The following is a 27,663-nucleotide window of genomic DNA, read 5'->3' on the forward strand; positions in this document are numbered from 1 at the left end:
AGCAGCACAGCTATTTGGTCATCCTCTTGGACAAATCTGAGTGGCTAAAATTAGCAAAATCGTAAAAATATCCCAGAAAGATTTGACATGTCAGATGTCTTATACCCCTTTCACGCTGCCCTCTTCATTTTTCACCGGCGAACTTCTCCGCCTCGCATTCCTCACTTCACCGGCGAAAAAAAAAATGTACCCTTTCGCACTGACATTTTTTCACCGGCGAAAGTTCAATGGGCGATTCAAGGGTATCTACTTGGCCACAGCATTCAGCTGAGCTTGCAAGTAGTTGCGCGCGGAATCTCGGTGCAGGGGACTTCGGGAGAGAAAAAAATTGACCTCTGACGTCATTAAAGAGGAGAAGTTCTCCGGTTTGCTTTCATACTGGCTGTTTCACCGGCGAAGTTCGCCGGTGAAAAGTTTCACCGGCGAAGTTCTCCACCTCTAGAGGTGGAGAAGTTCGCCGGCGAACTTCACCGGTGAAGTTCTCCTGTGTACCTTTCATACTGGACACTTTCCCCTTCACTGGCGAACTTCGCCGGTGAAGTTCGCCGGTGAAAAGCGCAATATGAAAGGGTTATGAGATTAGGTCTGCAATCCTACTGCAACAAAGTGGATCAAAGTTGCGGCGCACATTGGTGCTATTGCATAGTGTGCGCAGGGCTTTAAGTGGCATATAAAGTCAAATACAGAAATTATTGAATATGTTATTGTCATGTGAAGACGTTATTTCATATGTGATGTATTAATTATGCAATCTATTTTTTTATTTTTAATGCACATTGTTTTAGGTTAATTTGAATAATAAAAGTGTATTTCCGTACCAAATTAATGTACTATTTTTGTAAAATATCAGGACCCATGAATCCTTGGATGTATACTTTATAATATATTCATTAGAAATGTTAATGAAATATTAAGAAGGTAATATTCTAATACCGCTTTTATTAATAACTTTTTTTAATTTCTTTTTTAGCAAACCATTTCAGATCATGATGATCATGACCACAGTGGTCCAAGATATTGAAACTGACCCTTTAAGTTGGCCCTTTAAATTGACTTCACCAAGAGCGATCGAGTTGATACTTCATGCATGTAATGCACAAATTTTATAGTCTCCTGCGCATCTTTGAAAAGAACAATAGGGATAAAATCATGAGGCATGGGATTAAAGGCAAAAAGTCAATTACTGAGATTTTCTCTGTAGACCTTAGATGTCTGGCAAAATTAATTTTGCTATAGGTCCCTAGCTTGGGAATTGGTTTGATAACTGTACCTGTAATTTGTTCGCAGGTTACTTAGCATTTCTCATTTTGTGGATTTTTACCCCCCCCCTTTCTCTCTCTCTCTCTCACTCTCTCCCCTTTCTTCATGGTATGGTCTGTATTGTAGGTTCATTTTGCAAGGGAAGTGTTTTGAGGAACAAATGTTCCCTGGTTTTATGCTTGTTGTATGCTACTGAAATTCTCCCATCCTATCGCCTCGAAAAACAAATGCATCAAAATCACTGACAAGGGACTACTCCCAACGTTTTGCCATGGATTTTTTTTCTTAGGGGACGGGGAGGGAGAATAATGTGAAATGTTATACACTATGTTTAAAATCTTAAAGAACCAAGTTTAAATTCAGATTTTATTAATGATTTGAGCATGGTTGTTTAGGATTTTGAAAATTTGTTAAAATTGTTTAAACAACTACTGTGCGATTCACATAGTAAACAGCATTGTTTAAAATTATTTTTAACAGTGTAGTACAAATAATTACCCAATCAATCAAGTGACAGAGGGAGAGAGAGAAAGAAAGAGAGCTAAGGGGGGGGGGTAAAATGATGTAAAGGGGAGGGGCAACCAGAAATGTACCCTCGTGTGTGTACTTTCCTCCCTCCTACAATGTGTGAGTTTACACCTTTCAGTAGTATCACTTTGATTACCTCCTCCACCCTTCACACCCAATATTTTTCACTCCCGTTCTTCTTTACGTTCTTCTTCATGTTTTTTCTGTCCCCAAAACTCTTCCCGAGGCGATCGGATGGCCCAACCTCATATGGAGGCACGCACATGCACATTAATTATTTTGAGGCTGTACTAATATGATATTTATTTTAGAACAGATAGAATTTTAAAGATATAAAATGAAACATAGGATGACAAATCCAGGGTTTGAGCCAGCAAGTGTTTTGAAAGTTCTCAAAACCAATCACGGTGCAAGCAGTTGCGCAATATTAGGTGTCTGAGCAGGCTTTTGATCAAGGTGAAGCAGATTGCTCACATATAATGATGTAATTTTGTGATAAACATTTATTTTTAGTAGTGATGACATGTTGAAAATATGACAAGATAATTTTTTTCTTCAAGTTACCTGAACATGTTGTAGAGCGTACTTCTGATATTAAAAAATGATACCACTTTTAAAATGTCCTTACTGAGCACTGTATTATACTTTGAAATATTGAATATACACAGATAATGTTCATGCCATTCTTATGTTTCCCAACATGATAGAAAAGAAATATGAGCTAGAACACATCCATATGTTGGATGTTTTTTAAAAAAGCATTTTGAGCAGTGGAACATGTAACTCAGAATCCTTCTAAAGTGTGAAAGGTAGCCGTGACATCCAGCTTGCCCAAATAGCATGCAGCGGCGAGCCATGTTTATTTTCCATATCTTTCCAGCTAGTTGGCAAATCATTGATTTTAGCCCGTATCTCGTTAGGTTTCGACTTCACGGCTATCCAGCGCGTCGGGTTCTCGATGAGGAACCCTTCAGGCGAGCTGTTGGTTAGTGCCATCCCAAATTGACTTTTCCTTGTGACATTTAGGGGGAAAATAATGGCACGGATGGGTTGAGATGGTCATGAGGAGAGATATGATGCTGATTGAGAGAGAGGAGGATGGAGGGGGAAAGGGGGGGGTGGAAAGAAAGTGTGAGAGATGGATGGGAGTAGTGGGGAGAGAGGGGCGGGAGAAGTTGGAGGTAGGGAGGGGAGTGGGGAAGAGAGATGGAGAGAGAGGGGGGCATGGCAGGGGTAAGAGAGGGTGGGGAAAGAGGGACAGGGGGGGAAGGAGGGGGAGTGTTTTAGGTAGTGGGGAAAATAAGAGAGGCGAGGGGGGGACTGGGGGAGAGAGTGAGAAGAGAGTAGTTGGAGAATGAGATAAAAGGTTTATGAAAATTAGTAATTTGTAATGTTATGGTCAAACACACAATCGGTGACACTGTCTTATTTTGCTACCTCAACTTATATTTTTTCACCCTCCTTCCCTCCCCTGTCTTCCCTCTTCTCTTCCCTCCCTCCTTCCCCCCTCAAATCTCTCATCTGTTCACTTTCATCCCTTGTCACACTGAAGTGTCAGTTCTCTATGATCTCTGCACTTTCGTCTTCAACCTAAATATGCCACCCTTCTTTTCAGCCAACTCTCCTTTTTGTTCTCTGTAAATTTCTCCTCTCACACATATCATGTCTACTTGAGTCTCTGCCCTTTCCCTCTCTCCAATCTGTCTGTCTGTACTTGTCTCCCTCGCTCCTGCCCCCTCCTCCCCCTCATCATTCTCCTTCCTCCTTCTCTCTGCCCCTCCCCCCACCCCCTCTTGTTTGATTAGCTATCATACATTTTTTCGTATTTCATTGTTTTCTCTATGGACAAGGCAAATACATGTACATATACATTCTTGGTATATTGTATGTTTTTACTACTGAAAACCTGCAATGATCTTGTATTTGCATTAATAAATCAGAATGTTGTGTTATGGTAGTTTAACGTAATCTAAATATCAGTGAAGTTAGCCAATTTTAGTCAAATGAGACATGGTACGACTATATGATCGTAGCTAGATGTACAAGTAGGCCTATATGCTTCGCTGAGTATATCAATTTGAATCTTATTTACAGGGAAAGTAAAGTGACTCACTCCAATGCTATAGTTTAACGCATGGTCAAACCCATTGCTCCCTGTATCTGGGTATTAAAAGCCAATTGCTCTGAAAATCAATAGCATATCTATGAAATAGAGAGCAATAATGGTTGTCTTCTAATGCAGGACACCCCAGAGAAAGTTTAGTCTGCAGGCACAGACCCTGGTTTTCGCAATTCACATAGTGCATAATGCAGGGTCTGAAGAAGTCAGACTAGATTCACTATGTACTGTGGCTTGCTCTACCTTTTGACACAGACAGAGTTTGGAGTCTAGTCTTCACTTTAAGACATTGTTGTTGTGTCAAATTTGAGTCTGTGCTTGTAGACTATCAAAAGTTAGTGCATTGGATGCTGAGGGCATTTAATTAGGAATGACCCATTTTTGGGATGCGATCTCTTTGAGAATGGTCATCAAGCGTGATATGATATGATAACGTTCTCATTGATTCATTGATTACTCCCTTCGGACCTCACCTGGACTCGGTGCCGAGAGCTTCCTTGCTCATGTACATAACCAGTAGACAGTTACAACCAGTTGGTGTTAGTGTTGGTATTTTAGTGTTGATGGTGGTGATAGTGTTCATGTTGGTGTGTTAGTGTTGGTGGTGGTTATGGTGTTGGTGTTTGTGTCTTAGTTTTGGTGTGATGGTTTTGATGTTGGTGTTGGTGGGTTACTGCTGATAGTGATGATGGTGATGGATTTGACAGATGTTGGAGTTGATATTAATGGTATTGTTGGTGTTTGTGTAAATGTTGATGTTGAGAGCCTCACATAGCTCCAATACCAAATGTAATTTAATGGAAATGATACTTGATAGCTCAACACCTTGTGAGCTCAATCTAAACACCAGCAATTGTTTTTAAACATTGAACTGAAAATTATTCTGTGAATACCCAATTCTTGAAAAATTGATATCGTAAAATATTGAAATTGAATTGAATTTACAAACAGAAAAAATATGTCAAATGGAATTTGAATACACTGCACAAGCCCAAACAGATACAACTATAAATCAGAAAACAAATGTGAGAAAGAAAAACTTTATTTGTAACATGAAATAATTTCAAGTTCTTCCTATCCCTTACCCTGTTGTGGAGCTATTGTATGGATGCATAAAGTTTAATAAGAAGAAAGATAATAAGTAGTGACGGATCCAGCAGGGGGGGGCACATCAAGCCTGTGCCCCCCCCCCCCTTTGAGAGTCATTGTCATTATTTTGTTAATGTAAATATGCCGGTTTTACACGAATGTGCCCCCCCCCCCCCCTTAAAAGTTGCAGCAAATATAGTAATAGGAATATTTCATTCATACACAGTGATGACCTTTTTTCCCCTCGGGAAATTGTGCCCCCCCCCACCCTTATGAAAATCCTGGATCTGCCTCTAATAATAAGGATGAACATATTGGTTATATATTCCTCATGAATAACAGTTGTTTAATCTTTTGCACAGGCTATCAAGGAATCGTTGGATGACTTGGCTCCGTCCATCGAGTCGGTGAAAGAGAAGGAGCATGTGGCGGTGTCTCAGGTCGGTGCAACGCAACGCAAAGAGATTCAGGAGGTGATGGATCGCCTCAGAGAGAACTGGCAAAGACTCAATAGAGAATATGAAGAAAGGCATGGGTAAGTCTATCAGAGTGTGAGTGTGTGAGACAGACAGACTGAGAGAGAGGTGCAACGCAAAGATATTCAGGAGGTGACGGATCGCCTCAGAGAGAATTGGCAAAGACTCAATAGAGAATATGAAGAAAGGCATGGGTAAGTCTATCAGAGAATGAGTGTGAGTGTGTAAGACAGACAGACTGAGAGAGAGGAGCAACGCAAAGATATTCAGGAGGTGACGGATCGCCTCAGAGAGAACTGGCAAAGACTCAATAGAGAATATGAAGAAAAACATGGGTAAGTCTATCAGAGAGTGAGTGTGAGAGACAGACAGACAGACACACAGACAGAGAAGACACACTGAGAGACAGAAAGAGAGAGAGAGGGGAAGGTGGAAACAGACAGAGTGAGAAAGGAAGAAATTATGAGACAGAGTGAGAAAGGGAAAGAAAGGGATAAACAGACGGACATGAAAAGACACATACAGATCAAGACAGAAAGAGATAGAAAGATATTGAACAGAAAGATGGAGACAGACAGAAAAACAGACTGTACATATATAGAGAGAGGGAGAATGACAGACAGACAGACACAGGAACATGGAATCATAGAATATAGAAATATCTGATACCTGTGGAGTAATTGGCTTTGTTTCATTGGTGTTGAACTTTTCCAAAATAACCTTGTACACATTATTAGTAGTACTATTGCCCTTGTTGATGCATATCATTTGTGTAATATGAAATCTGCCATCTCAGGACAAAAGGAAGGTAGTGGTGGTGGTGATTTTTTACCAGATTGCTGTTAGAAAGCATGAATGCTTGTAAGCGAGCAACCAGAGGACCTACGGCTTAAGGTCCTTTCCGAGGGACCTGGTAATGAGGATTAATGCCTTACCAAAGGGCACCAGCGCACCAAGTTGAAATCGAATCCGGGTCACCGAAACCCCCGCTCTATGGACTGAGGATGCAACATTGTGGAATGTTTAAATTGAAAAAAAAAAAGAAAATCCACAATTTATTGTTCGAAATAGACATCGGAAATGAAATACTCTAAAAAAAAATGTTTTGATCGTAGGCCCGGCAGTTGCTGTTCAGCGCCAGATCAACAAGGCTCTGTCCCTTTAATTGTTGAATGCCAAACAGGGTAGCAGCAACTCCCATATTTAACGTCTTTTGGTCTGACACTGCCGGGGTTTGAACTCCCGACCTCCCAGTTGTGAGATGGACGCTCTACCAACTGAGCCAACACATCCCTGGAAATGGGGAAAATGTGTCATTGTTGCTTGCTTTTTAAACATCTATATTCCAAAGATTTGGGGCTGCGTTGACTCCAATTCTTTTACCATCATGTATAGCATACAAGAAATATAAATAATCATGAAAAGGCAATTTCTTGTGAAAAAAATTAGGGCTGCTTCTTTTGGGCGTGGGACGGCATAAATATTGGTGAGCATTTCTTTTGAGATGACGGTATCTTGTTCTCTTGCAGTCAATTCCAGCGATGCTTCGACCAGTGGAGGCAGTTTCACTGTGATATGAGAGATTTAGCATCATGGTTATCGGAAGCAGAGAGGACCATTCAGGATAGCAAGAGAGCAGACGGGAGGCTTCACGTAGAGAAAGCATGCAATCATCAACCGGTAAGAACTTTAACCAGTCGTGCCTTATGTGATCATCCACCCCCAAAACCAGCAATGAGTCGCCCAAAATCTATTTTGAGACTTTAATTGAGCTTGAAAGAGCACATCCTAAGCTTTGAAGTGATAAGTGTAGTAGCTTTCATGGTATACCAAGTATCTTTCTTGGGCACATGTGACTTATCCAGCCAATCAGAGACATGTGCGCTGCAAGGTGCAGTGCATATGGCACTTTGACAGAGTATACATGTATAAGGCCTGCTTTTACAAAGTTTGCTCATTCTTCTGAAGGCGACAAGAACATACTTGTCGAAACGTCCTTTTCAAGACCAACACTTGCCCAAGAAAGATGCATGGTGTACTGTGAAACCTACACTTTTCTTTTTGCAATGGAAACCTTCAGAAGTTACATGTACATCATTCTTCTCTTTGAAATGATACCTAACCTGTCAAAGTTGGCCCAAAATAACCCATCCAAGTACTATTGATTGAATGCAGAAGGTATTCAGTGAGTGCTTCAAGGAAGTCGGAGAAAACAAGGCGTGAAGTTTGGGGTTTTCACTCAAGCATGAAATATGCAAACTGTGCCTTCTCTGTAAAACTTCCAAGCAGTCTAGAAAAAAATAGTATCAAACCTTTTTGGCCATTTACAGAGAACCTTCCCTCGCAACTTATTGTTGGTTTTTTGGTGGCTGGTTACTTGCAACATTCATATAGCGCTTGCAACGGTGCTTCTATACCCTGGCCTTGGCACTGTTTGTCTGATCAGGTGCTTTAAGCATTCAAGAAATTCCTTCCTACCAGGTATCCAGTTACTACACATGAGTGGAGAGAGGCAAATGTAGATAAATGCCTTCCCAAAGTCCAAAGACTTATCCTCTGAGCCACAACAACTCTACCCCTCAACACCTACATTGTGTAATACCTGAGTTGAGGATCAACTAAAGAAGTCACAGCAAACCATGATTTATAAATAGTCTTAAAATTCAAGGTTAATTATGTCCATATCTTTTTTTAAGGCTAATAACCTTACTCTAATTACCTTTAAAATCTTTTATCCTCTTTTTTCTTGTATAATTATGTGCAAAAGAGATTATTTCTATTTTTCTGATCAGGAAAAAAGTCATCTTTACAAAGTCTGTTTTTTTATTTGTCGATTGATAAGTTTTTCCCCCTCTGCTTTCACATTGCTATGGAAGAGAAATATTATTGGGCAGTGAACTTCATTTGTAATGATTTTGAAAATTTGTAATCTAATTGATATTGATATATTTATTTGTTTCATATACATGTACAAAATCTTGATTTATATGAATTGTGATTGTTAGCTTATTGATTTGAAAGAGGGAGAAAATAAAATGTTATTAAAAACAAAAAAATATATTGAAGATCTAGATCGAGGAAATCTATAAAAATCTAGCTTTGTGAAATCATTTCATCTAAGCTAAGAAGCAAAATCTGGTGATTACCAACTCAGATAAGCACATGTGGGACAGTGTATGATAATTGTTTGGGAAAAGGCTTGACACCTTGCTGGAATGCTATTGTTACAGTATCTTACACACTTTTCAGCAATCAACTCATTTCTACCAGCATCGATTGGCACATATTTTTATGAATACAAATTAAACATATGTGTGTATTCATTTTAGTGGATTCTGCTTTATCTAATTTTTAGTTTGATCCTACAAAGTTGCATTTATGATTAACTTCATGAGGCTACAGTGTATAGAAAATCAACTGTTTCACTGTATGATTAAAGGGATGGTGTGGGCTGAAATATTTATATCTAAATAAATAGAGTGAAATTCACAGAGCAAAATGCTGAAAATTTCATCAAAATCGGATAACAAATAACAAAGTTATTGAATTTTGATATCAATCAATATTTTTTTTAAACAGTTATATGCACATCGTTATGAATATTCATTAGGTAGGCTGATGATGTCACATCCCCACTTTCCTTTGTCTTATGTTATTACATGAAATCATAAATGTTTCATTTTTTCATACTCTTTTCATACTTGAGTAAATGATGTGTCTTCATTGTTGCAATGAATAACTAATGCAATAATCAGTTGTCAATCCAGTTGTTTTAGTTTTTGGTAGAAAAATTTTGAATAAACCTAATTTCATATACGGTAATTTAAAAAAAAGAACAAGTGGGGGTGTGACATCATGAGCCCATCTAATGAATATTCATGAAGACATGCCTAGAACTGTTCACCAGAAAAGTACAAATCTATAAAATTTAATAATTTTGTTATTTATCGGATTTTGATCAAATTTTCAGCATTTTGCTTTGTGAATTTTACTCTATTTATTGAGATATAAATATCTCCAGCGTGGATCATCCGTTAAGTCCCACACTATGAAATATTTGTACTGATGTCCCTTTTTTTATAAATGACCTGTGCCACCAGTCCACCATCTTGCCGGATCATATTCATATTGCAAAAAAGTGTAATTATTTTACTCTGATGTAATTCACATCGTATACCAGCATTCAACAACAAGCTATTGTATTCATCACTGCTAAGATGATTGAATACCCTTCATTAATTGTCTATCAAATATATGGGTAGCAGCAACAAGGCGTACATAATTTCAGCTGGGGGTAGGGCAAGAGTTGATCGCATGAATAAAGTAGAATCTATCATTCAGTTGATTGCGATGCACTTGCCATTGGGTATAAAAAGGCATTGTATTTGGAGTTATTCACAATATGATTATCCATTCGGAACAATGTCATGTGCATTGGTCTAATCGAGTTTCAACTGCTGTGTACTGAATTCTGTAATATGATTTAATTTTGTACTGGAACCAGCTGGCTCTGGTAGAAAATGGGTGAAATAGTTAAGATAGCTGTAATTAGCCTCTTTTCTATGCAGCATTTTCACAGTAGGTGTTATTGCCATTTTATTCATCTTCCAATACCTCTTCAGACCTGCAAACCAGTACGTGTTGGGCGTAGTTAGTACGTTTTTGCAACCAAAATACGGCAGTTCGTTTTTTCTTTTAAAAATTTGTTGTTTTTTTAATCTTAATATATTGAGAAAAATCATCTATATATGTCTCTATTTCATAAAACTTACACAAATATGGTTATGAGATCAATGTGACTTTTAGGTAACTTGTTTGTTTTATCATTTTGTTAAAACCAGGGTGAGATATTACACATGTTTCAATGTGTTTTTTTGTTCATCTGCAAGAGCAGTGCGCATTTTAGCTTGCATGCAGCTTGAGCGCCGCAATGAGCGAGGGCGCCACGCATTTTATTCAGAGATGCCAAGTTCAAAGACCAGCTATGCGTGAGATTTTCTGTGAATCTGAGTGAGATCACACACATTGTGTACAATGTAGATGGGGATAGGCTGTGATAGTTGCGTGAGACAGAGATTTGAGGGGATGAACAAGAGTCCAAAATGCTTGAGTCTCACGCATAATGCGTGAGACTTGGTAGCTCTGTTTATTATGAAATACAATTTTTTTGGGGGGGAAAATACAGTTTTTTTATCACAGAATACAATTTTTCATTCCCAGAGGTAGGCAGGTCTGCCTCTAATAGTCAATCTGTTTCAACCATTTCTATGCCACTTTCTTCCCATAAAAAAGAAGTAAGATCACCCTATACTCATTATTCACTTATGATGCAATCCCTGTAAATGTGAACTCCTTCCATCTTAAAATGGCAGAAATATTCATCATCTTATGTAAATGAATCAATCTTTACTCTGCCACAACACTTCTATAAAGTGCAATTTAATCATTTTGTCTTGGAATTCATAAATGATGATTAATTCATATTAATTTGATAAACACATAAATATAGCTGTAACCTAGTATTTTGTTCATCAACTTGAACTACCAAATGCTTCTAATGTCACTCCCCCACCCCTCTGCCTACCCCCCCCCCATACAGCACCCAGTTGACCCATATAACCCTGACATCCATCCTGCTGTTGAATCGCCATGGCAACGGTAAAAACGTGCATGCCCTTGCATGTCTCTTGACGCATCAGATCAAACGCATTTAGCGCATTTATCACAATGCATTTTGGCAAATTGGAAATAATGGGTGGAAATCAGAGAAATTGGACCGTGAGTGGAAAGACTACCACTCTCTTGCTTTGAGTGATATGTTTGATCAAATTTTGACATCCTCTTCATTTGTCGTATTCCCATTTCAGTCTTTTTTGTCGGTACTTTTCTTGCATACCCACCAGGGTTATTCCAATATTTTTTTCTTGTAGCTTCCGTCCAAAGTTATTGGCATGATTGATCAAACACAGTTTATTTTGTGAATGAGTTTTTCATATGGACTTCTTTGCTAATGTTTTAGTTTTCTTATGTTTTTCTAACATTGATACTTTTGTTAGGAGAAATTGGAAATGCACGGCATGAATTGCAACATCTTTTCACTCTTCAAATCATTTGGAATTTATTCTTATTTTCTGCTGATATGCCTGATGGGAATGTGACATAATTTCAAAAATTACTTATTATTTTGATTTATTAATTGGTATTTACATTATTTACTTAATGATTTGCATGAGTTAATACATGTATCTGCTAAACTTTTTTTTACAGAATGGTTTGACTAGAAATTTGCATTTGATGCATATTGCATAAAATGAATACTAGTTAGCAAAGATGTTGAACTTGGGAATATTTCTCTTTAAAAAAATGATGAATGTAGTCATCAGAGATGTTTTTTTTACTCAAAAATTATAACTGTTGCTTCATTCATAAAAATGTTTCTGAATGTTTCTCTTAATAATATAGACAGCAATGATTTTGAAAGGATTGGATCGGTATATCATTATTAGGAAAGCTTGAGCACCAGCAATGTTTGAATATGGTAATGAAACAAATTACAAAAGACATGCTGCTCTTATCTTCTTGGGGTGAGTTAGGCATACGACATTTGCTCCTGCGACCTTTGCTTTGGTCTTAATATGTCAGAGGGCCCAGGGTGAGTTAGGCATGCGACAATTGCTCCTGCGACATTTGCTTTGGTCTTAATATCTCAGAGGGCCCAGGGTGAGTTAGGCATACGACAATTGCTCCTGCGACATTTGCTTTGGTCTTAATATCTCAGAGGGCCCAGGGTGAGTTAGGCATACGACATTTGCTCTTGCGACATTTGCTTTGGTCTTAATATCTCAGAGGGCCCAGGGTGAGTTAGGCATACGACATTTGCTCTGGTCGTAATATCTCAGAGGGCCTAGGTTTAGAATTCGGACTGTAATAGAGTCTTGGTTCAGAATACTAGTAATGTAAAGATAAGGGTTGGGGTTTATTTAGTTCGGCCGGTAGATATTATGTTTGGCTCAACGTGCAGATATTTCACTGAAACAATTGTCGCCGTAAAAAATATCATGGAACCGATGGGCTTATATCAGGACTAGATCACGTTGAAATCTGCAAAATGGCAACTCATATTATTCCCCAGAGATGAGATCATACAATATGTATCACGGTGAATCCTGTTGAAATCTGCAAATTGGCAACTGATAGTTTTCCCCTATAATGAGTTCATATCAGGAGTAGATCATGTTATAATCTGCAAATCAGCAACCAAGTCTCCTATAGAGAGTTCACATCTTGGAAGCAATTAACGAAACACAGTGATTTTTCACTGATATCTGTAATAAGCTGCTGAAATCCTTGCATTTGATTGGCTGAGAGCAAATTGGTCGGTGAACAAAACTTTTCATTGAATTTTCGCCCAAATTCTCGTCAAAATCTTCAAATTGGCAACCAATTTAGTCTCCTGTATAGAGTTATTATTCATGTCAAAATCTTCAAACTTGCATTAATAGTAACTGCAGTCCCCTGTGGGGAGTTCATATCTGGAGTAGTTCATGTTTAAATTCTGCAAATTGGCAACCAATGCAAGTTGCTTTTGATTAGTTTGTATCAGTGGTAGATCATGAGAAATTCATGGCAACCAGTATTGTGTTCAGAGTTCATGTCGAAATTAAAGACCATGGGAAAATCTTCAAATTGGCAACCAATAACAGTCCCATTGTAATGACAACATGAAGTAAAATTTGTCAAACCTGTACTGCTATTAAGTCCCCTTTATGTTCAAATCACAAGTTAATGTCAAAATTTCTAAATTGGCAACTAATATAAGTCTCCCATGGGGAGTTCATATCAGTAGTAGATCATGTGAACATTTCAAGTTGGCAACTAATATGAGTCCCCTGTGGGAGTTCATATCAGTGGAAGATCATGTGAAAATCTTCAAATTGGCATCCAATATAAGTCCCCTGTGGGGAGCTCATATCAACGATAGATCTATGTGATGTCGTCATCTCTGAACGAGGTCTTAATTGTAGATGTCACGGCTGTCTGGTTTCTGAAGCCTAGGGTCCATTGATTGGTTGATATTCGTACAATCCAAGCTGTCACTCCTGAGTGTGTGCATGAATGAACACTGGGTTTAGCTTGTTCATGTGGTCCCACATGTTCACTTACGTGTCGTTGCGCTGTGCAGGGATATGAAATGAAAGATGTGATGCTGAGAATAATTTTGCTTCCCAAGAACGAGGTCATTGTAGACTGTATGAGAAAATGGTTTGATTGGGAAATATCAGCATTGTACATGTAAATCACACAATTTAACTTGATAGATTATAGGGACAGTGATTTTCCGTTCAAAAAATTGCCTTTTCCGTTTCAGAAAATCTCAAATTCCGTTTCAGCCTGTCAGAAAACGGAAATTCCGTTTCCCCATACACTTTGTACACACGGAAAAGTGACAATTCCGTTTACACATTGAATAGCAAAATCACAGCGCGTACACTCGCACAGGCCAAAATTTGTATCTGCTACTGGACCAACAACACAATAAAATCCGTTCTAATCGGATCTATGCGGGTGCATTTAAGAATTTTTCGATCACATTTAGCATGCATACATCCTCACCTTTCACATAATTAGCATTATTTCGCAGTGAAATTAAATTTCATCGACAATTTGGGGGGTTTTTGGACATCGTTATCATCTGACAACGGCTTTCGCCAATCCGCCATCTTGGATTTTAAGACCACGATATCGTGCTGTTACATCTTCAGACGTAGAGGGCAGCAACACACGACCATGCAGTTGAGCGATATGAAGCAATATGAAGCTCAACCCGGCGCGGCAGGCTGGGTACGGGCGCCTGTACTTTCGAGTGTGGTGATGTCGAGAGCAGTCACGATGTGTGAATTGTCATGATTGTAGCGAAGTGAGATCGTGTTTTCTGGGGTTTTGTGGCCATTTAATACTCTCATTTTGTTGTTATTTTGGAGTAATTTCTGTTGCTATTCTGTGTATTTTGAGGGAAAATACGTTTTCCGTGAATTTCCGTTTGAAATGCCACTTTCCGTTTCAAAAGGCCTTTTCCGTGAATTCCGTCCGTTTTACGCGATCGCGGAAAATCCTTGTCCCTAAGATTATCAGTAACGATTTTGTATCCTCTGAACCAGCTGTTCATAACATTGTTGCTTGTAAATGCTAATGAATCCTGCAAGATGTTTAAGAGAAGCATAATGTGAATTGTATAAAAGCATTTTTTTTTTTTGAAAGAATTCATTAGAAATTAATCTCAATAAATTCATGAATTTTCATAGAGGCTCCCTACATATCCAAGTATTTGTGGTAAAACCTTTGTTGATTTTGTCTTTAAACTTTGTCTTGAATCCCCAAAGTATTCAACATTGTAATATAAAATGAAATGATAATTTTCATACCCACATAAATTGTGAGATATTAATTTTATTGTTGATTTTACAGTGATATATTTAGGTAGTAATGATATTTTCTAATGTCTTGTCTTTTGCTTTGCATGTTATTGTTTCATTATTCTTGATCATTCAAAGCTTATACAGTGCGTCACAGATAAAAAAATGATTCATTTTCTGCGATTGCGGCTATCAAATTAAACATCAGATATTGAACCTCTTAAACACAATTGACTTTCTTTTTGAAATTCAGACACTGCCTGCCGAGCAAGTTTTTGATTTCCTTTCTTCAAATTGTTTTGCCTCACTCGTTTCTTTGTGAATGAGAAATCTCGTTAGAAAGAAGGGACTTGAAGCTTTGCAATGACGGGTCTTTTGTCTATTTTCCATCATTTTTGTGGGATGCACTGAATATTAAACTTTTCATCTTGCCGGAATTCACTATGCCTGATGATTCAATTTTGTCCAATGGTATTATTAAATACAAGCAAAAATTTCCATGAGTGAGAAAATAATCAGATTGTAGTGTTGCCCTTCAACTTTTGAATAACATTACTTGGCCTTGATTTACCCATAATGACATGTTTGTCAAAGGATATTATTAGGTTTCTGGTGAAAATAGCGTAATTTCTTGATGGTAGAGCAGCAATTCGAGGAGATTAGAGTCTCTCTCTTTAGGAATTGTTTCGACCATCTAGAGAGAGGCAACGACTTAAAAGGTTATTCATCAGGAGCCCCCCCCCACCCACTGATTCTGCGAGCCCTGTTCATCGTAATACATCAGAATAATAAAAAGGCATAACTAAAAATCTGTTCTCAACCCCACATCTTAAGGAACCGTCTTCATGTGGGTACATGCATTTGATAGAAATATATTTTAAGGGAACCCATTTTATATCTAGTATTTACTGAATACAAATTTGTCTTTGTACAAAACCGAGTATTCCAGCGTAGCATATATTTTAATTTATCATATGATTATCCTCAAATTGACAACAATTGTATGTAATATATGTATGGACAGAAGACGAGGGAAAGAACGTTGATTACTTTAAAATGAAGAAAGAAACCTACATTATTCAATTGTTTTAGATATTTTGTCTTCATTCTTGAAAATGTTGCCGATTGGCAGATTTTAACATTTACATTTCCTCTTTATGAATTCTGTCCTTGAATCAATAAGGTTTGTGCAAAAACTCATGTTTCTGACTTTGACATTCCTTTTGATGCAGATTCTTTAAAATTATGATACTGGGGAAAAAAACTATAAAAATTACCTTTTACAATCACTTTGATACATTTCCTTCAAAATCATGATCAAAACTTGAAAATTACCTTTAACATTTTAAGTAAGTACCCTGGAAGAACATAACTCATTTGTCAGCCTGGAGTTATTCATTGACAAGCTGTATAACCAGCCATATCAGTATTCATGTCCATAAACTGGAATAGGTAACAGTTCGTCGATCATATGGTGTAGATAACGCTTTGACTTTCATTCTACCTGATGGCTTAGAAAAGCATGAATACTTGTAACCAAGCAACCAAGAGGAGCAAAGGCTTAAGGTCCTCTCCGAGGGACCTGGTAATGTGGATGTATGCTTTACCAAAGGGCACTGGCTTAACAAGCTGGCATCGAACCAGGGTAATCACAATCCAAAACACTGCTCTACTGATTGAGGTATCGTGCACAGCAAAATCTGTGGTGTAAACCGGTGTACATAAAGGACCACACCAGTTATTTTACACCGGTGTTAAATTGGTGGTGTTAGTTTTACACCTATAGGTGTTATTACAACACCTATGGTTGTTACATTTACACTCTGGTGTTATGTTCAATCTCTAGGGTGTTATTTTAACACCTCAGGGTGTGGTCCTCTATTAACACCAATTGGTGTCAGTTTTAACACCACAGTTTTTACAGTGTGCCTCCTCATTTAGCGGACAAACAAGTTTTTGGGCCTAAAAGAACGAAAATCATGAATTTCTATATTGTTGTATTGTCCTTCAGATGAATATCGGACTTTGTCTATATCTTGGCTTTTAGGATGGTAGTAGATGCCTGGATGTTTACACGGCCAGCTAATACCCCTTTCATAAACCCAATTATGCGGCTAATAGCAGCATAATTTGGTCGTAAAATTGGAGGAGGACAAGAGTTATCCGTATTATTTTGATGCTGCTATTATCCACATAATAGCAGCATCGGGACAAGATTTTGAGTTTATGAACGCAATTCCAAATAAATGCGGATAATTGCCATGGTGCGGTCACAAGGTCACCCTTTCCAACACAACCGAATCGGAGGGGGCGTGCCAGTTGTCATGACGATTATCCGCCTTTTTCAGGACGGGCGCTCCTAAAAATAATGCGGCTTATTTTCGGAGTTTGTGAACGCAATTTTTATTGAATTATCCGCATTACTCTTAGGCGGCTAATTGGAGGATAGGTTTATGAAAAGGGTATAACATGCAAGCAAGTCTGTGAGTCCTCATGAAGCTAATTGATATGAATGCTCCGATAGGGCAGACAAGCACTGCACATGATATATGATTCCTTTTCATTGATAATGCATGGGGTTAATCAGTAACTTGTAACATATTCATGTTCAGTTCCGTCCCAACTGAGTATGTGCTCGATGTTAGTGCAGTGATATTTAGAGTGATTTGGTAACTGAGTTTCCTGACCCTACATGCTATAAAGGACTTAGATTGGGACTTGGAGAGACAAAAAACGAGTGGATATAATTTTTCAAAATTAAAATGAATGAATGAAAATATACAAGAATTTATACAAAATGAAAGTAATAAAACAAATTAGAATGATATCGATGATGATAATAGTGATGATGATAAGGCTGAGGATGATGATGATGATGATGATAATGATGATGTTGATGATGATGATGATGATGATGATGTTGATGAAGAGAATGATGATGATCGTGATTAAGATGATGGTGATGGTGATGATGATGATGGTGATGGTGATGATGATGATGATGATGATGATGAAGATGAGGATGATGATGATGATGATGATGATGAATGAATGAATAACATAGAAAAAAAATCATATCAGAAGCATTATTGTTTCTATTAAAAAATATATCAACATATGTTCTTCATATTGAATTTAGGTTAAAGGAGAAAGACAAGGACAAAACAAAAAATAAGAGAGGCAGATACAGATAGAGACAGGCAGAGAGAAACCAAGGAAATTGAAGAGAGTCAGAAACACAGGGAGAGAGACAGGCAGAGAAAGAGAGAGACCAAGAAAATTGAAGAGAGGCAGAAACACAGGGAGAGAGACAGACAGAGAAAGAGAGAGACCAAGAAAATTGAAGAGAGGCAGAAACACAGGGAGAGAGACAGACAGAGAAAGAGAGAGACCAAGAAAATTGAAGAGAGGTAGAAACAGAGAGAGAGACAGACAGAGAAAGAGAGAGACCAAGAAAATTTAAGAGAGGCAAAAACACAGGGAGAGAGACAGACAAAGAAAGAGATAGACCAAGAAAATTGAAGAGAGACAGAAACACAGGGAGGGAGACAGACAGAGAAAGGGCCTTATTTAGAGAGATGGAAAGAGAAAGATACACAGAAGATAATAGTGATGAATACAAGAGCACAATACATTCACACCTACATACTATTCTACCACTGTCAGCCCATTGATAGAATAACTCACCAACCGACCTGCCGACAAGCTATTCCTCTCCCTCAGCCTTGAGAAATTGGATAGCCCTCATTAAAGCCTCAACTTGAATATGAACCAGTCATTCGGAACATTACCTCATATTCAACACTCACAAGGCGACCGAGCTCTGGCAATAAACCCATAAACTCCCCCTGCTGGCAGCATAGCGCCAGGGTGATGTCCACTTCCACAGCTGTTTTCATTTCCACATCAAGGTGTTTCCACGGCGGCGGCCAGTCCAACCCGCTTTCCTCCTCCCTCCCTTTAATCACGACTCCTCCTTAAAGGTGCCAATTTAGCCATTCAGGAACATATGTTTAGCATTACTGATCGGGATGTTTTATTCAGCTGGTGGGATGACCGGTGTAGTATATAGTGCATGAACTTGGGAGTATAGACTCAACCCCGATTTGGATAGATTTTCAAGTGCTTGGACGTATATACCAAAGGCGGGGTAGGCTCCGAAATATTCAGGGGAGAGAGAGTCGTTGGCTTGGTAAATAAAGGTGGTATTGATGTAGGCATAAGACAGCATTGAAGTGTATGTGCGGGGATAAGAGATTAATCAAATGGAGCTCGCATCGGAGGATAAGTGACACGATTGAAGAGTATTATACCCCAGGGGGAGCATATGGAATATACACACAAAGCAGGCATATACCGAAGGGAATATATGGATGGCATATTGTCAGGCTGGCGAACGGTAGTATTTTGCTGAGGTATGTATGCTTTGTTACATAGATCTCTGAATTTCATATTGGGGTTACTTTTTGTATACAATAGGTGGTTCAGATGTTTTAATTTTGCGTGAAATTATTGGTTATTCTGCAAGGAAAGAGCCGTGGTGTAGTGGTTCCGACTCTCGCCTTGTAATCGCTGGTTTGTGTGGTGTGTTTGAATCCCAGCATGGCCTGGCGTCCTTTGGCAATGCATCTATCCACACCGCTGCCACCCTCCACCCAGGTGCTGAATGGGTAGCTGGTAGGATGTGAAAGTCACTGTAGCTTGTCCAGTACTGTGAGTGCCTCATATGGCGACTGCATGGAATACTCCCCAGGGAGTGGAGGGTGTGCATGCCTTGTGTACGGAATAACTGATTGAATCTGATGACCAGATTGTTAGTATTAATGGTTCATGAAAGAATTTAGGGTAAAAGAAAGTACAGTAGTTGCACCAAACAATTATTTCATGAGAAAGTCTTCTTAATCAAGGTTGATTGTTAAAATATTATCATACTTCTAGATCTGGTACATTAATGTAAACTCATCTTTGTAAAATTGTGAAATCTTAGCTGAAAGTTGATAACTCTGATGATCACTAATGCAGAAAAGCATATGAGGGACAGTGTATTGATATTGCTTCGAAAAATACCTGACATTTGATGGAATTCTGTGCTTATTTTGCTCATTTCTCAGCAATTATGCATTGTCTTCCAGAGCTAATTGGCACATACATGTATACATGTACATGCATGTATAAATACGAAGACTTTGGTGGTAATTTCATTTGATTCTGTTCAAACTCACTTTGAGATCGTTACTACAACTGGTATTTATCTTTAAGGGACATCTTATCTCAAAGGTAACTCTTCAGTTGCTGTGACATTTCCAAGACCACTCCTCAATCTCTAACACATTGTGGCAATGTTGCAGAGATGTGGCTACCACAGTGCAAAAAGTTGTCAAGTGATGAAGATGTTATGTAGACCAGCTTTGAAACTGGTTAACTCTTTAAAACATTTAATAGATGGACATGTTTGTTGATTTTACCATGACTCCGCAGAGAATCAAATATATGTTGCAAAAACGTAGACCCCTGTAACCAAAGGAGATTTGAGTTGTTAATTGCATCACAGTGAGCACCTAGCCATTTTGTAGCCCTTTTTAAAGGTCAAGTCCACCCCAGAAAATTGTTGATTTGAATCAATAGAGAAGAATCAAACTACCATAACACTGCCAATTTCATCGAAATCGGATGTAAAATAAGAAAGTTATGACATTGTAAAGTTTTGCTTATTTTTCACAAAACAGTTAAATGCACAACTCAGCGATATGCAAATGAGAGAGTTGATGATGTCCATCACTCACTATTTCTATTGTTTTTTATTGTTTGAATAATACAATATTTCACTATTTATGAATTTGACAATAAGGACCAACTTAACTTAACCATAAACTGTTCAAATAATGGTATTTCCACATGTTCAGGGAGAAATAAACTTTGTTTCACTTGACAAGGAGGAGAAAATTAGAACATTTCATGCAATAAAATACAAAAGAAATAGTGAGTGGGTGACGTCATCAGTCTACCAATTTGTATACCGACCAGGATGTGCATATAACTGTTTTGTGAAATCAAGCGAAACTTTAAAATGTCATAACTTTCTTATTTTACATCCGATTTTGATGAAATTTTCAGTGTTTTGCTTGTTGAATTTTTCTCCTTTTATTTCAAATAAACTTTTTGTTGGGTTGGACTTGTCCTTTAAAAATGGCCAGAAAATATTGAGTTTTGTCCATTTTACTGTATGTTTCTAGATTGGGATTAGTACACGAAACAGCTACAAAACAGTGGATTGTGTAAATTTTTTTTCAGCTTTGCTTACTGTGAATCTTGCTTGATCCTCTGACTAAGACGATGCATTACCTTCAAAGAAGACATCATAATGACTTTCCAATTGCCATTTATAAACTTAGTTTAGATTCTAATTGGCTCTTTCACTTTCTTATCCTTTCACCATAGTATTTCACATGTTGCAATAATTTTATAGTTATTATGTACAAATAATGAAGGAATCACTTCCTTGTAAGTACTTAAGAAGGAAGTGTAGTTGAGCTTGATGCAGGCAAGTGTTGGATGTAAACAAACCAGTATATTTGTTGGAATTTCATTTTTTATAAAAACACTCTGAAAGAGTTTTCAATTTAAGGTTAACCTTTAATCTCTCTGAATATTTTAGGAGTTAGCATCATTGAAAAGCTGTTCTTTTCTCTTTTTTTATGTTTCATTGAAGTAAAAAACAACGAGCAAACAAACCAAAATCGTGCTGCGCTTTACCCAGATGAATGGTGTATTAATCACATTAACAGTATTAATGATAAATTCTTGATTTTATTTTCAGTATGATACTTCCAAAAGAACGACACGATACTAAATTGAAGACAAAAATAAAGAATAGAACATAACATTTTAATAAACGGAACATGTTTCGAGGTGTCGCACCTCATCCTCAGCCTGAAAATTATTAACAGAGTCATTGGTATTTATACAGTTGAGATGTCAAGTAAAAATTTCAAGAATGTAGTTACACAGGATTACAAGGAATGCAATTGTTGAATGGAATGAAGTAAAAAGTTACAAAGTCTATGGATTTATCAGATAGGGGTGGGTTTAAATTAAATGGATAACATTATTTGGTAATTGTACACCTGTTGGTTTAGTTGAGGTTGTTTCCATTTGATGAAAAGCCCTTCTTTTATTTTTAGTTGAAAATCTGTTTGAGCAGTATCGAGAATTTTGAAACAGTGGGTATTGCATTCTAACAAGCACTGGGGTGACGATTGCAAGTGTCTCCAGACATGGGAGTTTTTGTCCTTCCCCAGATGCTCCTGTACTCGTGTCTTATAATGATGCTTGGTTTGACCAATATAGCGAGCTTTACATCTCGCACATGTAAATTGATATATGACACGAGCATGTATGCTAGTATGCTTTAAAGGAGCTTTGAATGTATTTTCAATGTTAGAAAATTTGATCCTGTGCTAAGTCATGTATTGATTCTGATGTGTTGGTGGTTTTATACTGAATAGAGAAATAACAGTACATTATTCCCCCCCCCAAAAAAAAATAAATAATAATAATAATAATAATAGATAAATAAATAAATGAAAATAAATAAAAGATAAATGAATGAATGATTGATTGATAGAATGAATGAATGAGTGCATGAGTGAATGAGTGAATGAATGAATGAATAAATAAATAAATAAATAACTAAATAAATGAATGAATGAATGAATAAATGAATGAATGAATGAATGAATGAAATTGTACCCTTGAGATTTTTGAGTTGCAGTTTGCAAGAACGAACAGAAAATGAACATAGTACAAATTCAAAGAAAAATGAAAACTAAGAGACCAGTTTGGAAGTCCAATTGGCCATCAGAAGATCTTGGTAACCTTGTTAATATTGCCAGTCACTAAATCTGAAAACTTGCTGAAACAATGCAAGCGTGTGCACACACTCTTTCTGTCAACATAGAATGAGGTATGTTGGTTTTTTTTAAAGGATTTTGAAGGATTGAATCTAATTATGATGAAGGGTTCCATTAAAAATGTAATTGTGTATGTATTTCATTTGCACGCTGATATCACAATTTTGCACCTTCGTACAATTCAATTCGTAATAGTTTCCTCACCTAACTTCATATTATAGAAGCTAATAAAGAGCAAAAGCTCTTGGACAAAATCTATATAATAATCATCAGTATCAATGGTTCAAAGTGGAAATCTTGATTCAAAGAAAATAACATGGAAACAATTATCATTCTTATTCCCCAAAAGTTAATTCAGTGTGCAAAGATTTAATCAGTTTATGTGAGCTTTTTCAACTTCCAACATCCATGTTAAGTGCCTTCAAGTTCATTATCATTGTAATTATCATCCTAGAAATATGATCATACAATTTGTCATGCTGAAAGCGAATTAAAGGTCAAGTCCACCTCAAAAAAATGTTGATTTGAATCAATAGAGAAAAATCAGACAAGCACAATGCTGAAATTTCATCAAAATCGGATGTTAAATAAGAAAGTTATGACTAGGCCTGGGACTTTCGGGTTTTTTTCTCTTCGGGTACCCGTGGCAATTTTCGGGCGGGTACCCGGGTACCCGAAAATCATGTCGCTCGAAATATGACTGGTGGAAAAACCCCATTGGTGACGTCATCAAGCCAATGCGATGCAAGCCAAGTTATGAATGAAAATATAGTAAGCATGCGCATTGCAAGGCTCCCGTGCGCCACGCATTATTCCATCGAAACAAGTCTGCAATACTCTGTCACCTCGTACCAAAATCGACCTAGAATTCCACTTTTCTATATTTTATATGAATTATGAAAGGTATTCTCAGAGGATCTATTTTCTCACCGATAGCGCACAGGTAAGCAAATTTTTATTACTTCTTGCTTTTCCGTCAAAATCGTACGAATTAGCGTCGATATTACATCGTGTTCGTGAGTTTGTAGAATCTATCGCTACGTGAACAAAGTCAATTGATTTCCGGGTTTAGGAGCGTCAAATGCACCAGCCAATCACGATCGTGTTACCATTTTCGGTTTATGATGGACTGAAAATGGTATCAAGAACGTGATTGGCTGGCGCCTCGTATGCTCCGAAACCCGGAAATCAATTGACTTTGTTCACGTAGCGATAGATTCTACAAACTCACAAACACGATGCAACATCGACGCTACTTCGTAAGATTTTGACGGAAAAGCAAGAAGTAATAAAAATTTGCTAACCTGTGCGCTATCGGTGAGGAAATAGATCCTCTGAGAATACCTTTTATAATTCATATGAAATAAAGGAAAGTGGAATTCTAGGTCGATTTTGGTACGAGGTGAAAGAGTATTGCAGACTTGTTTTGACGGAATACTGCGTGGGGCTGAGGCTTGCAATGCGCATGCTTAATATATTTTCATTCATAAATTGGCTTGCGTCGCAGTGGCTGGATGACGTCACTGCGCTACAAAAGAAACATGGCGACGATCGAACAATGAACAATCTCAGTCACATCATCACTTGAAAAACTAGTAGATATTTCGAGGGTAATTGGTGAGATTCAAAATGAGACTTGTGTACTTTTGTGATGAGTTTACAATCATGTCTTACACTACGCAATACAAATCAAATGTACGTTTTACTGGTGAGCAATTTTCGGGTATCGGGTATTGATTTTTCTACCCGGGTACCCGAGGCTTCCGCGCGGGACCCGGGTACCCGGGTTTTAGTCCCAGCCCTAGTTATGACATTTCAAAGTTTCGCTTATTTTCAACAAAATAGTTACATGAACGAGCCAGTTACATCCAAATGATGATGTCACTCACTCACTATTTCTTTTGTTTTTTATTGTTTGAATTATACAATATTTCAATTTTTACGAATTTGATGATTAGGACCTCCTTGCCTGAAGCATAAAATGTTAAAATAATGGAATTCCACGTGTTCAGGGAGGAATGAAACTTCATTTCACATGACAATGACGAGAAAAAAACGATATTTAATATTTCATATAATAAAATGCAAAAGAAATAGTGAGTGAGTGATGTCATCAACTCTCTCAATTGGATGTAATTGGCTCATTCATATAACTATTTTGTTGAAAATAAGCGAAACTTTAAAATGCCATAACTTTCTTATTTTACATCCGATTTTGATGAAATTTCCAGTGTTATGCTTGTTGAATTTTTCTCTTTTTATTCAAATCAAGTTTTTGTTGGGGTGGACTTGTCCTTTAAAAAGTAACAGATTTCTGTGCTGTGCACTATGGGTTGATTTCATTGTCCACGCCACCAACCTTAAAATCAATACTTAAATTTGAGCAAGGCAGACAAAATCAATACTTTTTACACATGCAACCAACACATAGGAAATCATCAATCGATTCTCTTTGTATGTTTGATTTAAGTTCTATATTCAATATTTAATTATATGATGTTGTGTGATATGTCATGAGGTGATATGTATTATGGTTGATTGCATCGATGATGAGACTGAAAGGGAAATTTAAAGAGAGAAAAGAAACTATCTTCATAGGCTTTTTGTTCACTTTTTTTTAAAACCCATACGAGACTGAGTTTGCATATATATGCAGGCTGGAGTCTATGGAAATTGTGTTATAGCATTGTGCTATGGCTTCGAATCCCAGCCATGGCGTAATTTCCTTCTGCAAGAAATTTATCCACATTGTGCTGCACTCGACCCGGGTGAGATAAATGGGTACCTGTAAAACTCTGCAGGGCTAAACGAAGGCAGGATAATAATGTCAAATTGAGCACATACATGTAGAGATGCAGTTGGCAGTGATATGCGCTCTATAAGCATGTTGATCTTATAAAAAATAATTCAGTATCAAACAGCTAGATAAGATGGAATTTCATTTCATTTATTTCAATGTGGCAAGGCCTACATGTATTTAGCAAAAGTTGTCTTCCAATTTAGGTCTGTATACCAAAAATAACATGGAATACAGCACTGATTTTTAGTTGTCTATATCTTGTAAGTTTTGTCAAAAGAACATCTCACCATTCTTGTTCCCTTCTCAGGTGCTGGAGGATGGTATTGCCACACACCAGGCTATGGTAGCATCTCTCAACTCCAACGGAGAGGATATCGTGGCCCAGTCTTCCTCTGTGGATGGGGGTATGCTGCAAGAGAAATTAGAGGGACTCAACGCTCGCTGGAAAAGTGTCTGCGCTGAAGTGGCTTCTTGGAAAGAAAGGTCAGTAACGAGGAATTTCATTGGTTTGGTGTTGTATTGGATCTAGGTTTTGTTGCTTGTTGTCTACCACAGGGTTCCCTTTATACAAGGCCATGTGCTTGACATGATGTTTATATCAAACGCCTAATGACTGAAAACAAAGACTAGTAAATAAAGAGGCTTTTATAGGAGGAAATTATAATTTGTAAATTTTTGGCATTACTCCTATGTGTAAGATCACATGCTTGATCTGTAATGAAAATCATAATTCAGAAAAAATTGGAACCAGTAAGATTTGAACCTGCCATCTAATGCCTTCTGGGCAGCGACTTAACCACCAGGCTATTCTGGTTCATTTAGCCAAATGGGAGTGACCGATGTGAGTTCAGTCACAGGGCCTTTAGAAACTCGACTTGAATTTCTTAACTATTGTTTCTGACTCGAGATCGCTACCTGAGAGGTAAGCGTATTATATGACCCTAGCGTCTCAATAACTCCCTTCAGGGATCCGTCTTACAAAAGCCAGCAAAGTCAACATATAAAATTCTTGTCTATTTTTAAAAATTCTAGATATGAATGTATATCCAGAAATTTTTTGATTTCTTGACAATTTGGTGTGATCTCGTCTGTTTACAAAGGACATTTTGCAAATATCCTGTAGAAAAATTATGACACTGATGGATTTCCATAGAGTTACGATTGATTGCATCAATCGTAACTCTTTGTACAGGGCCCCGTCTTTCATAAAGGATTTACAACTGTTGTAACTTTGCCATTATGGCAACTACCATGGCAACATGGTTCAGCAGCCAATCAAAATCAAGGTTGCCATGGTATTTGCCATAATGGCAAAGTTACAACAGTTGTAACTATTTATGAAACAGGGCCCGGGTCTCAGCCACTTCTTGACGAGGAGTATAGCCAACTCAGGAGTGCTTGTTAAAAGGCCATCCACAGGGTAGAAACCGGCCATAATTACTTCATATCTAGATTTGATGTAATCTAATGGTTATTTCTCTGGGCTATGAAAAAGAAGGTACTAAATTTAATCCTCCTTGAATACTAATGGTGAGCTCTTTAGTGGTTGTAGCTACTTGTACTGTCTAGGAGCATAAAACAAGTCCTCTGTTGGCTAGTTATGAGTTCTCCACCATACTCTTTATCCTTGTGCAGTTTCCAACAACATAGTCTCGTATTCTGAAGTCTGGTTTAACTTAAACTCAGGTTCAAAGTTGTGGTTTAAGTATGGATAGCCAATTGCTACATAAATCACTCACAAATAGAGATATATTTCAGCTCATTTGGCTCTCAAATCATTCATAATTGTCTAGGAAATATAAATAGATGACTGTCTTCACCATCGATGAATCAGGAAAGAGCACAGTAAACATAAGAAACAAACAACTTAATAAAAATTGTGAAACTTTTTTTTTTTCAAAGTCTATATTAACTTTTATTTTTATTCATGAAAAGAGGGAATCACTCCTTCAGACAATAATGTTAAACCTCTTGACCATAAGCTGAACCGAACAATGGAATGCATGCAATGCACTCCTCAAAATTCAATAGGCATAACAAAAACTGTATGACCATTGCACGAAAATGT

The 27,663-nt window shown here is 37.5% G+C and overlaps 1 protein-coding gene across 1 annotated transcript in view; it reads left to right on the top strand.

Moving 5' to 3' along the window:
* Nucleotides 1–27,663, top strand: part of LOC121414390 (dystrophin-like) — an 80,812-nt gene that overhangs the window by 20,854 nt on the left and 32,295 nt on the right. Inside the window, exons 2-4 of the mRNA XM_041607547.1 lie at nt 5,359–5,531; nt 7,002–7,152; nt 25,903–26,078. Of these exons, the coding sequence (XP_041463481.1) occupies nt 5,473–5,531; nt 7,002–7,152; nt 25,903–26,078 (386 nt within the window). The 5' untranslated portion in view covers nt 5,359–5,472. The remainder of the gene's footprint in view (nt 1–5,358; nt 5,532–7,001; nt 7,153–25,902; nt 26,079–27,663) is intronic.

This window comes from Lytechinus variegatus, chromosome 4, assembly GCF_018143015.1.
Source record: "Lytechinus variegatus isolate NC3 chromosome 4, Lvar_3.0, whole genome shotgun sequence".
NCBI classification, from domain to species: domain Eukaryota; kingdom Metazoa; phylum Echinodermata; class Echinoidea; order Temnopleuroida; family Toxopneustidae; genus Lytechinus; species Lytechinus variegatus.